Source organism: Glycine max, chromosome 7 (assembly GCF_000004515.6).
Source record: "Glycine max cultivar Williams 82 chromosome 7, Glycine_max_v4.0, whole genome shotgun sequence".
NCBI classification, from domain to species: Eukaryota; Viridiplantae; Streptophyta; class Magnoliopsida; order Fabales; family Fabaceae; genus Glycine; species Glycine max.
Window position 1 is genome coordinate 37924101 of NC_038243.2, and position 15971 is coordinate 37940071.

Consider the following 15971-nt stretch of genomic DNA (forward strand, 5'->3'; position numbering starts at 1 on the left):
GTGACTTAATGAAGTTATTGAAATCGTCAATTTTTATCGAAATCAATTCTTTCAATGAAGCATTCAACTTCTCAAATTTTAATTCATACTTTAATCACTTTTTAATGCACTTTTCTCTTTGCCTCGAGACAAGTTCATCAAAACTATACATAAGTTTTGTAATTTCTACAAATTTTACATAATATAGGTAACACATGTTAATTGGTATTTTAATATGATTCTAAAGAATCTAACATAAAATTAAGCACACACCTGTTAAATTAATATAATTTCTTATTATTGTATAAAATAATAAATAAGATAAAGGTTATAAAATTACCACACTAATAGTAAAAATTACTACTTGTGTAGGTATGTTGGTCAGTTGGTTATTGTCATTTTTATCATTTATTATAGCCAACTTGTCCCTTTACCCTTCCAACATACACTTCTTCTATTGCGACCCATTTTTCCAATCCACAATCGTGGGAGTGAGCGAACAACTACAAAGGGATATTAGATACTATTGTGAGTGAGTGCGTGCGATTCATTGTGTTTGTGTAGTAGTGACTTTGGGTTGGGTTTCGTCTCAACTCAACAAACGTCGTCGTTCTGCATTTCCCAACCTTCCTCCAATGGCTTCTGCTTCCTTAATCAACTCGTTGACTTGTTCTTCGCGTGCTCCCACTCAGCACTGTTCCACTTTCACCCGCACCACCGCCGCCACGTCACTGAGACAATTTAACAGCCACTGTCGGAGACCACTCGCGACGAGGATCTCGCCGCCTTCCACCGTTGTCTGCAAAGCTGTCTCCGTTAAGCCCCAAACCGAAATCGAAGGTCTCAACATTGCTGAAGATGTCACCCAGGTCCGTGGATAAATAATTCTTTGGTTTTTGCGTGCTTTCGCTTATGCGTGAGAATTCAGCGTTAATTTTTGTTCGTTTTCTTTTTGCTGCTGACGTGGCGCAGCTCATAGGGAAAACGCCAATGGTTTACCTGAACAATATCGTGAAGGGTTCTGTGGCCAATATTGCTGCCAAGCTTGAGATTATGGAGCCCTGTTGTAGTGTAAAGGACAGGTGAGAAACTTCAATTGTTACTTGTTGAACTTGTGATTTGTGAAATCTCCTATCTTGCACTGTTTTATTTACGTGGGGTGTGGTTTTTAACAGTAATGTGAGTCATGCAATGGGATAAGACTTTGTTCTGGTCCTTGTCAAAATGTTTGTGTGCAAAACTTTTTTTACAGTATAGGCTATGTTTAGATAAAAATTTGAAATGTGCTTTTGGGAATTCCAATGCACATTCATGGATTCCAAAGTATAAAATGATTGTGGATGTTTGGATTGAAGTTGACAAAACTCAAAATTACTTTTTACCGGTATAGGCTATGTTTAGATAAAAGTTTGAAACGTGCTTTTGGGAATTCCAATGCACATTCACGGATTCTAAAGTATAAAATGAAAGTAGATGTTTGGATTGAAGTTGACATAACTAAAAAAAAGTACTTTTACTTCCGAAGTAACAATTTTTTTCCTTCTTTAATTGTTCATTGGATTTTGCAATTATGCATCGAATTTCATACTTTAGCCAACGAAAGAATTTGGTACTGATATTTTAGAAATAAAAGTACTTATGAACTTTCCCAACTGACATCCAAAATTATACACACTAATGGTGGAAAACATTTTTATGCAGACATTCAATAAGAATTGACCATTTTAATGTGCCATCTTATTCATTAATATGATGTAGTGATAAGATTAATTTCTATCGGATGTGTAAAATTAATTTAGACCAACAATGTAATATTAATTAATCTCATCTTTTAGAAACATGAAATAAAGTGAAAACAATGTATCTTTTTTGTGACTAGAGAATCTTCGCAATATACTTTTGTAAACATACTCTTCGAAATGTGACCTGCCTATGAGGTAATTAAATTGACTTTTCACCTTTTTGAAGGATGAAACAATACTAAAGACTAAAGAGTGTACTGCTGACACTTCTCTTGTAATTGCTAGTGCAAAATAGAAAATGAAAACAGAAAATATTTCCATAAACCAAACAAGCCCAAAATGTTTCTAGTGACAAAAGCAGCTGGTTTGATTTTGTTATTGATTTCTTTGCTGTTTTTTTATTGTTTCTTTTGTTATTTGTTAGGTTGACTTGACATGTATAGCTTTACACTAAGTATTGAATATTAATATGGATGTATATATAACTCCTTATATGGCACAAGTAAAAACACTTAGTCATGTATCCATTATTAGGTGATAAATTCAGTTATCGTTAGGTATAAACTCAAAAGTTCATATATGAGGCTGATGATGGTATTTCTATGAGCCTGCATAAGTTATTTGGTCACATAAATTTGCATATTGGAGGTTTATTCTGTCTCTGGTAATTTTTTTTTCTTTAATGCTTCCGATTTTTCATCTTGCAGGATTGGTTTTAGTATGATAAATGATGCTGAGCAGAGAGGAGCTATAACACCTGGGAAGGTAAAAATGATAGAAAGCAAATGTGGATTTCATAGTATGTGTAACATGTGATTTCCCTATAATTATTGCTGCTTGTCCACCATGGCTAATGCAGACCACCTAAACGACTTATTCTTCCCGTGCTTGGCATTTGGTATTTAGGTATCGAATGGTCTTATGGTTGATCATTATGGACACACCAAAGTTTTTAAATGTTTTTTAGCAATATTGTTCTAGAGCCACATATGTAATGCATAGCAGGCATTAATTGAAGTGAAGAATAATTTTTTGGTCGAAACTATAAACATTAGAAATAGTATCTGTACATTGATGATGTACATGGTGTATTATGTCCCTATGTCTATACTCTTGGGCTGCACCCTGGCACTACAGCTCCTTGCTTGACTATAATAAAACTAATCATGCACCTTGTTAATCACTTATGCATATTCAAACGCAAAAGTCGTATCTCTCTATAATCATTCTCTCTCTGTCTTTACGGGAATTATTCTCTCAAAAAAGAAACAAAATCATCAATACACATGTCTTTTGTCAAGAAATTATGCTTGCATGCTTTGGAGCATGTTGTGCTTTTATAATGTGACTGCATATGAGCAATTTTTTAAAATGTTGCGAGACTTTATATGCCCTAATCGGAGTTTAAGAGGGTTATATGTGTTTATTATAAACATTTTTCTGTTATCAATATGGCATGTTACACAACTTTGCTTGTATATTTACTGGTTTTGACAATTCTAGAAACTATAACTTAGTCTGGACATTTTGGCAAGTCAACCTTTTGCTTTGGGGTGCAATGAAGCAGTATAGTTTCTTTTACTTTGATGCTGCAACCATATATGGTTTTTTTGGAAAAGCACATTGTGTTCTTCATAAGAGCTAGTTAAATTTTGTTGTGATTTACTTTATTCAGATTACCTGTGGCCAAATACATTTTATGCTGCTTCATAAGTTTTTGTCATTCTGAGTTAACTTGTTTCTCATGTGCATTTCAGAGTATATTGGTGGAACCTACTAGCGGCAACACCGGAATTGGTCTTGCCTTTATAGCAGCTTCAAGAGGTTATAAACTCATTTTGACAATGCCTGCTTCAATGAGTTTAGAAAGACGAGTTCTCTTGAAAGCATTTGGGGCCGAGCTTGTTTTGACTGATGCAGCAAAGGGCATGAATGGAGCAGTTCAAAAAGCTGAAGAAATTTTAAAAAGTACCCCCAATGCATACATGCTTCAACAATTTGATAATCCTTCAAATCCTAAGGTATTTATAGCTTATTCTATGTTTAAGTGCACAAATCCTATGTTCTTGGGAATGGGAACCCTTGCAGGGTGCATCATTATGTCCAGCCTCCAGGTTAGGCCTGTGTGTTGTACATTTGTATTCAGCATTGGTAATTGATACTTCTCTTACTTATCTTTAGTTGAAAGTCTTGCTTGAAACCATAGTCACAAAGTCCATGTTAATTGAGATGCAAAAGCAAATTTTCCCTTAAAGATAAATGCATTTTGCTCCAGCTAAAGGCTCCAATTAACAACATATACATCCCATTGCCACCACACTTTATCAAGCCCATAAACTTAATTAGAAGAAAATGCTCATAGCTGTGACTATGAGAGCATAACTAAGTTTCCCTAGACATACCAATGAGCCTACACCAAACACCAAGGCCCTTATGTATCTAACAGCTGGACAATGTATTAGTAAGTCTATAGCCATTTATCAAGTGTAGTATCCCATCACACAGACATACACCTATTCAGAGATAAGATATTGTTTGGTCTGTGCAGCTGCAACATCTCATTATTGTTTATTCTTGTGAGAACTGTTCCTCAAATGAATGATGTAACTTTAGAACACTAGCTGGCAGCAACTAGGATTTCATCAATGTTATTAGTGTTAATTCTAGTAGGTACTGTTTTTTAAAAATGAATGACCTAACCTTAGAACCCTAGCTGGCAGCAATGGCAAGTTCATCAAACCCATTCTTGGGTTACTTTCTCCTCAGGGATGATGACCTTGGTAATGTTTCTCACAATAAACCATTACAAATTACTTTCACTGTTTCACATGCACTTTATCATTGGAAAAAGCATAATTTGAAACACTTATATGCTTTTACAAACTAGTAATCTGTCAACAATGATTTTTAGTTTTTTACTATTGATTTGAATTTGAAGATATTTAGTTGTGATAAAAGATGAGATGATTTTTTTAATCTTAGCTTCTCTGTCTTTTCTGCCTGTGGTCTTCTAGAGGAGTTTCTTCTCTAATATGCAAAGGAACTGCTTGGTTCTTTTGATTTGATGTGCTCTCTCTCTCTCTCTCTCTCTGAGATTTCCTGTTGCTGTGTCCTTTATAGCTCAAAGATGATTGCTGTTCTTTCTTTTCTGTACTCTTTCTCTCCCTTAATGCATTCTTCTGTTTTTAGCTTTCAGCAGCACTTTGTCATGACACATGGGACACACACACAAGGTTAAAGTTAGTTACAAGGTTTCCAGAAGTAACAAAGTCATGCAGCCAGTTTAACTTTTTATTGAAAAATTGTCTCCTTATGCATTATTATCTAAGATTGCTAAAGAAAAGAAAAGGGGTTGGGAAAATGTTCAAATTGTGAGCCAATATTGTATATCCCCTTTGCATTAGTTAAATTCAAGTTGATTGAAATGTTCTACATAGATAGCATCTGTGCTGCCGTATGATCTGATATATGAAGTTGAATTCAACTATACAGATTCATTATGAGACAACTGGCCCAGAGATATGGGAAGATACAAGAGGAAAGATAGATATTTTAGTTGCAGGAATTGGAACTGGTGGAACTGTTTCTGGAGTTGGCCAATTCCTAAAACAACAAAATCCAAAAATACAGGTACATCTTTCTCAATGGCATTGCCAAACCCTAATTTATCTAATATTATCAATCAATATAATGATGTAAAGGAACAGTCCATAAAATACTTGGTGTAAGTGTAAATGAATCTATGTATTCAGTATACTGCTCATGTCTTATCAACGGAAGCATAATTTCGTCTAGGAAAGCTTTCTACTTTGTTGGATTCCTTTAAGCATTTTTTCCTTATGTATCAGGTTATTGGTGTAGAGCCTCTGGAAAGCAACATACTTACTGGCGGAAAGCCAGGTACAAAAACATAACAAGTTTCTACACATTTCAAATCCAATATGTTAATTTTAATTTCTTTTAAGTTATATCTTTTTCTTTTTTCCTGCTAAACCACAGGACCTCACAAAATTCAGGGTATTGGGGCTGGTTTTGTGCCCAGGAATTTGGATCAAGATGTGCTTGATGAAGTTATAGCGGTCTGTTCTTATGCTTTCCTGTTGTCCTTTTCTATTTGTTATAATCCAATGTTTTTTGTTGTTTCCTAAACTGAGTGTTTTAAAAATGTGTTACTAATTATTTCCAAAAGCAATTAGTTGAACTTGTCACGTTTTGAAATTTGAATCATTCTGCGTGATTCTGTTGTATGCATTTCTTCTGGTCAACATGCATGTATTATTATGACAACAAATGCTCCTTGTCTACTGACCATTTGCAAACTAAATTGATGTTGACATTTGTTTTTTATATTTGCTTTACCTCTATAAGCTTTTGCCTACTGTACTAGCCAACAATGGTGAATGTCACAATTTTCTTGGTCTGTATTATAATTAACCTTCCCTTTTGTGAATTTGGCAGATATCAAGTGATGAAGCAGTTGAAACTGCAAAGCAATTAGCACTCCAGGAAGGCTTGCTGGTTAGTCCTTTATGTTCATCTTTTCACCTGTATGTGTGATTTGAGTTTCTTAATGGGTTCTGGCGTGCATATCCTGTGCACTTACACTCTTACAGGAGACATGCCAGGGTTGCTTGAAACAATCATGCACAAGATGATGGCGTCTAGTACCCTCATCATATATTAAATAAAATGTTAGTTACGTTCATGAATGATCCTTCCCACACCCTATTATGAAGGGCATAAGAACTTGTGTTATTTAGCTTACATCATGTTTGAGTTAATTTTCTTCAAATCCTGTGACACCTCAACTCTGACACCAATAAAGAGTTTGTATCTGTTGTCTTTGCCTCTTACCTGCTAACTTCAATTGGAAAACAGGTGGGAATTTCTTCAGGAGCTGCTGCTGCAGCTGCTTTGAAGGTTGGAAAGAGGCCTGAGAATGCAGGCAAGCTTATTGGGGTATGCATATTTCCTACAAAAAAATCTAAATCAATACATAATTGTACAAGGAATTTAATCCATCTGGTTCTGGAATGAGATTGATCTTTGCTAAAGTTACGAAAGCATCATACAGATGGAGTTCCTCATTTTACCAATCTAATTATATTTTATTTTTTTCTTAGCAACCTGGCCTTCAAAGAAATGTCTAGATTTTGGTTCTTAAGGACAAGTTTGCAGATTATGTCTTATTCACCATTTTCTGATGTTATTTAAGTATCCAGTTGCTTGCATTGTAGCACACTGCTAATTCTCATCCATTAGCTTATACATGATTATCTTGTCCTATTTGCTCGTCTTTTCTGATTGGTGGATTGATTGTGTTAAGGACCTGTAGGGATGGAATGAAAACTTAGCTGGATTTGTCCATAGTGCTTAGTGTGAATCCACCTAGTATCCTGGCTGAAAAGGCTGGAAATGCTTTGTATTTTGTATTATGTACTTTTGCCCTGCTATTGTTATGGGCTAAGTTTCTTCTCTTTCCTTCCTTTTCTGGTTGGCATAACTAGCTTGAATTATATAATTTCAAGTAAATTTTTGCTCTCCTTTTGGGAGAGGGGTTTTTGGTATGTAGCCAGAAAAAGGATCACTTCACTTCCTGCAATTTTTCTTTCTCTATTTGCTTAAACGTCATCATTTGTTGTTTCTGGCTTTCTGCCAATTTTATCTTTTTTGTACTTAAAGCTTCATATAATTTTGAAATTTCAGTATTAAATTACTCTCTTACGTTTTAATGCACAAAATATTTATTGCTTGCAGGTTGTCTTCCCAAGCTTTGGTGAAAGATATTTGTCTACTATTCTTTTCCAGTCAATTCGGGAAGAATGCGAGAAAATGCAACCTGAGCCATGAATTGACTTTGCTTGTTAATGTTTCATACTCATTCTCCACGAGTATCTGTATGTAAATGACAGTGTGACATGTCCATGTTATGTCCGTGTTTCTCATTTTTGACACTCAAGAAATTAGATAACTGTGTAAAGGTCATTGACTTGACTTACAGCACAGATCAATGGCCCTTGATTGAATAAGTTTTTTTCCTTCTCTCTTTGGGCTAAAACTTTTAGATGTAGTAGGAATTACTGGCATTGCTCTTCTTTTTGTATGGCAGCGTAAGAAATTTCTGTCTAATGTTCGCTATTAAAAAATAATTGATGAAACAGTTTATCTGTTGCATTTTGTGCACCCCCCTCCTCTAGACTTGCTTATTTTTATTTGACACCCAATTAATCTCTCTTCCCACCAGGAATGGAATCAGAAAAAAATGTTAAGACAAAAATGTAGCTTAATAAAAAGGGGTGAAGAGGAAAGCTAGAGTGTTAAAATTGAAATGCTAGAAGTTAAACGTTTTTTTTTAATAAAATTAAAAGGCTACAAAATTAAAATTAGATGTTAAAAAAAGTTAATGGTACATATAAATGTTATATTAGAAGGGGGAGGTGAGGCAAAAAAAAAATTGTGTAAATATTAGGAGGTTTTTATATTATAGGGGGTGGATGTCCATGTAGCAATACACTTGGTTGTGCCCCTGCCTCCCACTAGATTGACCCATGTTAAGATTAAAATGATATCTTTAGTTGTGATTTTATTTTTAAGTTAGGGATGGAATTCTAGTCTTTAGTTAAGGTATATAAGTGTACAGTTGTTTGTACCAATAACTTTTATCCTCGTCTATCTTTAGTCGTAAATAAATTCCCCTTGTCTAAATATTTTTTTTAAAAATGAATCCGAAAGGAACGAAGAATGAGTTGTCATTTTGACATTTTCTGGCTGTGCCAAACAGGGTAGTCCAAATAATTCACCAATAAAAAAGGTAGTACACTGGCAGTGTAGAACCAACAAAATATAGACCTGTATCCTCTTCTCTCGTCACCTTGCATGTAGTAAGAAGAGAGAAAGATACAGAATTTAAGTTGAATTTGAGTCAGGTATGGTTTCTCGTTAATCTCGTGTCTTTTCCCCTCTACAAGTACTTGAGGGAGAACAAAGAACAATATAAGGGAAGTGCAAACAATAATCTGTTTGAACCTAAAATAAAATCACTAAAATGTACGTCGTGAATAGCAACACAAGAACTCATTTTAATTTGTACAGATTAGACTTTAGCTTACACTTTGACCAGTTGGTTCTATTTCCTCTAAACTCTAAAGTGAGCAACTGTAAAATAGGTAATCCCAATTGTTGATGAAATCATCCGTTAATATTCAAACACGTGTATGGTTCATCATGCATGTATATATAATTAACAATTGAGATTATTTATTTTACTTTTTAAAGTAAGTTGGTCACTTTAAATGAGTCAAATTCACACACACACAAAATAAATAAATAAATAAATAAATAAATAAATATATATATATATATATATATATATATATATATATATATATATGGTTCACAAAGAGATACTGACATGTATATAAAGAAAAAAACACAAGAACTCGCTTGTGTTTGGTTGGCTCAGCAGTCACAGTGGACTTCATGTTCGTTCAAGTGCAGTAAAATATAAAACATTGGCATCTTTTTGTCTTTTTGATAAAGATAGAGCAATGATATTTGCTCATTTTTTTCAGCCGATCGACTTCCTTGGGATCATAATTCATATATAAGAATTGAATGGCTGTGAACTTAGAAACAAAAGTGCTCTTCCATTTTTCTAAAATATAAGTCACATGTCACATGCCCAAAGCTCAAAAGCTAGGGTGACTTTTTTTCTTGCTGTGCAGTATAAACCGAAGAATATGATCGCCGGTCGTAGGGAATCTGAGTTCTGAGGACCACATTATGGCTAGAAGCTACAAGTTAGGTAAAGGGCATGTTCATGAAAAGAAAATGGAAAAGTGGATTTAGAGTAATCAAAATGTGCATATGGTAGTTTCATTTTACAAGAAAAAATGATTTTTTTATTCTTTGATTGAATTGAACTTTGGAATGAGAGGAAAGATAGAAAAAGAAAAAGAAAATAATAAAATATTTCAGTTCTTTGAGTTGATTATGAAATTAATTTTTAGTTTAAAATTTAATCATATTTAAAATCCGTTCTGCTAGGGTATGTGCCAACTGAGCTACACAAATAAGTATAAAAATTAATATGTGAAAAAACAATGGTTGATTTTCTAATAAATTTATCTGAGTTCACTGTGAAGTGGATTGTGTAGTTCTTGCACTCAAGAAAGGTTTTGAATAAGAAAGCTAACGCACTATGCCCCGTGGATTCCAACAGTGCAATGCATAAACTGGGCACGGGTTGGGGGGGCCATCAACCCTGGTTTAATTTTCTATCAGATAAAATATTGTACGAAAAATTAATCAATTAGGTTGATATGCTTTTTTATATATCAGCAAAAAAAAAAAACGTGTAAATTTGAATAGATAGATATGCAACATATTTACATAATTCAGAGCAATGATAGAGAGGATTTAATATTCGTAAAACAAAATTATCCCTTTTAAGTCACGGACGGAACCACAGCTATCGGAGTGCCCCCCTAATTTACAAAATGTTCTGAACTATACAGTTTCATGTTTAAGCAAAAAAAAAATGTCAAAAGTATCAGTACACTCTTTATTTATATATATTTTATGTCTAATCAAAACCCAACACATAAAATATATAATCAATTTATCTATTAATTTTTTTAGACATATATAAGTATAAGCTATTTGAGTAGTGTTATCAAATATTACATTCTTTATTTTTCCTTTACTTCATTTTTTTAGTCATTCCCTTTTTCTTTCAAAAATATTAGAAGGCCGAAAGCAAATCAAGTTAAATGATGTGTTACTTTTTTTTCTAGTTGGAGTTTATAACAAGTCTCTTCTTTTTTCAATGTTATAGACTATATTATTTTTCTTATGTTAAAATTTAGTTTAGTTTTTTATTTTGTTTTATAATTTTTAGGGTAAGTGTTTAGTCCTTGTCAATAGTTCCTCTAAAAATTCCTGTTTATTTTTATTGTTCATAATTAGTCTCTGTGAGACTTTGTTTTGAGATATGATATATGTACAATAATTTATATTATATCATTTTATGATTTGTCAAATTTTTGTCTTTTTAATTAATTTTTTTAATTTTTTTGGAGTAAACTTATGAGCTTTTAACTAACTTATCAATTAATTTTACTAAATATTTTAAAATATTGATAGTACTGATTTAATTATTAAAGCAAATTATGTTATGAAAAAACATTATGTGCAATTTTTGCAGGGCTATGATACATATTACTTTTAAAACAAAAAAAAATCATTTAAATATATTGAATTTTGCAATTTTTCACTTAATAATTAATTTCGGAATTTATCCTTGTGCATAAAAGTTTCTTAAATTTTATGTAATAATAATGTAACCTGTTAATTATTCTTAAATCAAATTGTCTCACCAAATTATATATATATATATATATATATATATATATATATATATATATATATATATATATATATATTTTTTTTTTTTTTTTTTTTCAAATCGTTAAAAAAGCTCGACCATTAATATTAACTACGTAAAAAATTAAATTTATTTAGTGACGTATTAATTCATATATTGCACGATAATATTAAAAAGTCAAAATCAAGCTCACATAATAATAATAATAATAATAATAATAATAATAATAATAATAATAATAATAATAATAATAATAATAATAATAATAATAATAATAATAATAATAATAATAATAATAATAATAATAATCACTATTACTATTATTATTATTACTAAACTTATTATTATTATTATTATTATTATTATTATTATTATTATTATTATAATAAAAAACAGTTTAATCCCCCATTATTTTTACCAAACCCAATATAATGTCTTAAAAAACGACATATAATAACATCCTTGAATAAATTCAGTTTTTGAATCAATTATCTGTATAGTTATTTTTAAATTTTAAATTATAATTATTTTCATTTATTTTTAATTTATATATCATTAAATTATATAATTTCATTGTAATTTTATATGATTTAAAATAATTTCTCTTTTAATATATTTTACATTTTATATATTTTTAATAATATTCAGCTTTTAGCAAAAAGAAAAGAAGATAATACTCAGACATTGTACAAAAGAGTTTATGATGCATTATAAAGGAAATTTATTTCACTTTACTCGTAACTATTTCACCTCATGGACAAGAATTTGTTTATTTTTAAATTAATTTTTGGCCCATTTGATATATTTATTAAACTTTGTTTTAGCAGAATAAATAGAAAAACCTTAGTTTTTTTTTTAAAAAATAATATTAAAAAATAATTTACATTTAAGAATAATATATGAAAATAGTTTGTTAAAAATAATTTCATTCAAATAATAAAGAGAAAAACATTTTTATGGGATACAAATAGATAATAAGATTTTTTTATTTTACCTATGGAAAATTAATTCTAAATTACTTTGTAAAGACATTATGCGTGTCAGGAATCATGTAGAGATATTGTGTACATCAGAAATCCTACATAGACACTGTGCAGTGACACTATGCCTGTCAGGAATCTTGCAGAGATATTGTGTACATCAGAAATCCTACATAGACACTGTGCAGTGACACTATGCCTGTCAGGAATCTTGCAGAGATATTATGGGCGTCACTGTGCACATTAAGAATCCTGTAGAGACATTGTGTACATCACTGTGCACATCAGGAATCTTGCAGAGACATTATGCGTGTCACTATGCACGTTACTGTGCACGTCAAGAATCATGCAAAGACATTGTGCACATCAAGAATCCTACAGAGACGCAGCGACACTGTGTCTGTCAGGAATCCTGTAGAGACATTGTGCATGTCAGGAATCCTGCAGAGACGCAGTGACATTGTGTCTGTCATGAATCCTGCAGAGACACTGTGCACGTCATGAATCCTACAGCGACATTGTGCAAACACTATTCATGGTACTGTGCGTCATAAATCTCGATGCAGACGTGGTACAAACATTATTCATGGTACTGTAGCTACAATTGTCGATGCAATCTCAACCGCTAAAAGTGTCTGTGCGATGACGACCGTTGAATCTATCAGTACAACATTCTCATACCATGATACTATAAATTAGACTAATAACGTATTCTTCATAACGCATCAAACCCTTCACTAGATAACTTTCAATTCACTCTTAAATATATAACTTATTCACATACATCACACCTTAGTATAACCATGTCAGCCATAAACCAAACAGTCTTTACCATTGTCCACTACGATGCCGATTGTAACGTTGACGTTGAGTTTAAAGGCAAAAAAAATGTACTTGTTTCAATGAAAAGAGACATGACCTTCAATGCCTAGAAAAGAAAAATCCAACAAAAGATGAGCCTAAACCGAGGTCAAAGCATAACCACAGACATTTATCGATACCCTATAATTGTCGGGTCAGACATGTTCAATTACCAGGTTGTTACCATTAATGACAATGAGGATATTGATGACATGTTCAATGTCTATCACTGACATGAATGCATAGGTTTCTTTGAGTTGCTCGTACAATATGAACAACAACCTTCTTCTACCACTAATGTTGAAACAATCATTCCATCACCACAAATTCACCAAACAACCATTCCATTTCTTTGATGCACACATTGGCTCATACACACAATTGCTTAATGGATCATCAAACTACTATGTGACGGTTCCCTAACTTTTGAACCTAAATGAGCCCTCCGACCTAAATGTCCAACCAACTACTCAAATCCATGTTGCTCAATCTCAAAGTAATGAAATATCACATGACTATCATGCTAAAAACGGGTTGCCGGATGAAGTAGTTGGTGACTTCAGTGACAATGAAGATGAAATTTTGGCGGTCAATGATGACAACAACATCAACGACAACAATGATAATGACATCCAATTTCTTTTCCAACCGGCAACAACTAAAAATGTCTATCGTCCATATCCAAATTGCGTTGATATTGGTGACAACCAAGTGATTGACAATCCCAACTATAGGCATTTTTTGGACCTACCACAACAATCTAAATCACAGGATGGTGAGCTATATGTTGGTTAGCGATTCCGTCAGTTGGAGGACCTCAAACACGCAGTAAGAATGTGGCATATTAAGAACCATGTCACTTTCAAACACAAGAGGTGTGCGAAAGATACATGAGTCTTCTATTGTCAAGCTGAGGGGTGCCAATGGAAACTTAGAGCGTCAAAATGCAAAAATTTTAAATTTTGGGAAATTATAATGATTGAAAGGCCTCACACATGCGTTAAGCCCACCATTTCACAAGATCACAATAAGATAGATTCCAAACTCAAGCAAAAATATCCTTGCAATGGTTGAAGAAAATGAGCAACTAACAGTTCCAACATTCATCACATTCATTAAACAAGAGTTCAGCGACACCATCACATATTGAAAAGCATGACTAGCAAAACAATGAGCCCTCAAGAAGGTATATGCATAGTTGTGAAACCCGATCCGGTCCAATCGGGACTTAATGGCCTAACTGGACCGGATCCACTATTGGATCAGTCACGCAATTGACTTGGAATGACCTGGCCAAACCTAGTTGGTTAGGTACTGGATCCCAGTTGGACCGATCTGACCCGGCCGGTTTTACAAAAAAATAAAATAAAATGGACCACCTTTACAGCTTTACGACGTTGTTTTGATGTCTCATTATTATTAATTGTTATTTTGGATTTTGGAGTATGGATGAACTTTTCTTACTCAAATAATGTTATTTATATACTTATATATAATAGATACATATATAATTTTGAATTTTTTAATATATATCGGGTCAAATCGAGTCAATTATTGTCCCACTGGTTGGATCACTGACCCACTACCTCAACTGAGTCAATGACCAGTCGGGTTTCACAACTATGGGTATATGATAATTGGAAAGAGTCATACAACATACATGTCAAAGATCTACAAGCATTGCAACTATTCATCCCTGGAACAATTGTCAGAATTCAAACTATACCTGCATTAGACAAGTCAAGCCAACCAATTCCAAACAAGGTCATATTCCATCAACTTTTTTGGTCATTCAAGGCATGCATTGATGCATTTGTATTTTGTAAACCCATGGTGCAAATCGATGGAACCTGGCTTTATGGACGATACAAAGGGATATTATTAATTGTAGTTGCACAAGATGTGGCTAACAATATATTTCCATTAGCATTTGTCATTGTCGAGAGCGAGACAACAGATGATTGACACTTTTTTTGCAAAACTTGAGAACCCACGTCACACCACAACATGGTATATGCCTAATCTCTTATAGGCAAGAGTCAATCAAAAGTACATACAGACAACCAGACAGTGGGTGGACAACAGATAACTCATCACATGTGTTTTGTATTCGTCACATTGGACAAAATTACAAAAAACAATTCAAAAGTGAGGATGAAAGGAAAAGCGTCTTGAGTATGAGTAAGATATTTTTTAAAATTTTAATTCACATTATTTTATTATTTAAAATTAAATTGACAATCATATTTATATTTTTTTCAAACAACATGATATACCATGACTTAACCTGAGTTTTTTTGTCACTGCCAGTTGTTACAAAAAGACAACCCATACGGCATTGCCTGGCTTGATCAAATACCAAGGGAGCAACGGACCTTGGCATGGAATGATGGAAAACAATGGGGACACATGACCATTAATTTGGTAGAGTCACTAAACTTGATGCTAAAAAAAATGAGAAAATTTTCAATTACTGCCTTGGTCAAAATCACGTATAAGAAGTTGAGCAAATATTTTGTTGATCGTGGGACTCAAGGTGATGCAATGATTGCCTCTAGACAAGTTTACACACTCATTGCGGCCAAGTTCATCATTGAAGAAGAAACTAAGTCTAACACTCACTTCGTTCAGCAATTTGACCGCCAAAGATTTTAGTTCAAGTTGAGCAAAAAATGAATTCAAGAGAGAGACATCGAATGGGAAAATTCACTGAGGCTGGATCAAAGAACATGTAATTGTGAGAAGCTTCAAAAGCTACACATACCATATGCACATTTCATTATTACATGTAAGCACATAAATATAGATTACTTGCAATATGTTCATTCAGTGTACACATTGGACTACGTGTCAAGTGTCTACAAAGTCCCGTTAACATACATGTGTCATCATGATTATTGATCATCAATGAAAGACCACAATTATGTGTCAATACAGTTATGAGGAGAAATAAAAAAGTCGACCAAAATCAACAAGAATATGGACTAATATGAATGAGAAAGAAAAAGGTCAACCAAAACATTG

General features: G+C 32.9%; 1 protein-coding gene across 1 annotated transcript; it reads left to right on the forward strand.

Moving 5' to 3' along the window:
• The first annotated feature begins 395 nt into the window (after positions 1 to 395).
• OAS-TL4 (OAS-TL4 cysteine synthase) lies at positions 396 to 7895 on the forward strand. Its single transcript, NM_001248202.2, has 10 exons — positions 396 to 848; positions 952 to 1061; positions 2429 to 2486; positions 3479 to 3742; positions 5214 to 5351; positions 5570 to 5621; positions 5721 to 5800; positions 6180 to 6239; positions 6600 to 6680; positions 7479 to 7895. The coding sequence occupies exons 1-10, from the start codon at positions 615 to 617 to the stop codon at positions 7569 to 7571; spliced, it is 1170 nt and encodes a 389-aa protein (NP_001235131.2). The 5' UTR covers positions 396 to 614; the 3' UTR covers positions 7572 to 7895.
• The last annotated feature ends 8076 nt before the right edge of the window (positions 7896 to 15971 follow it).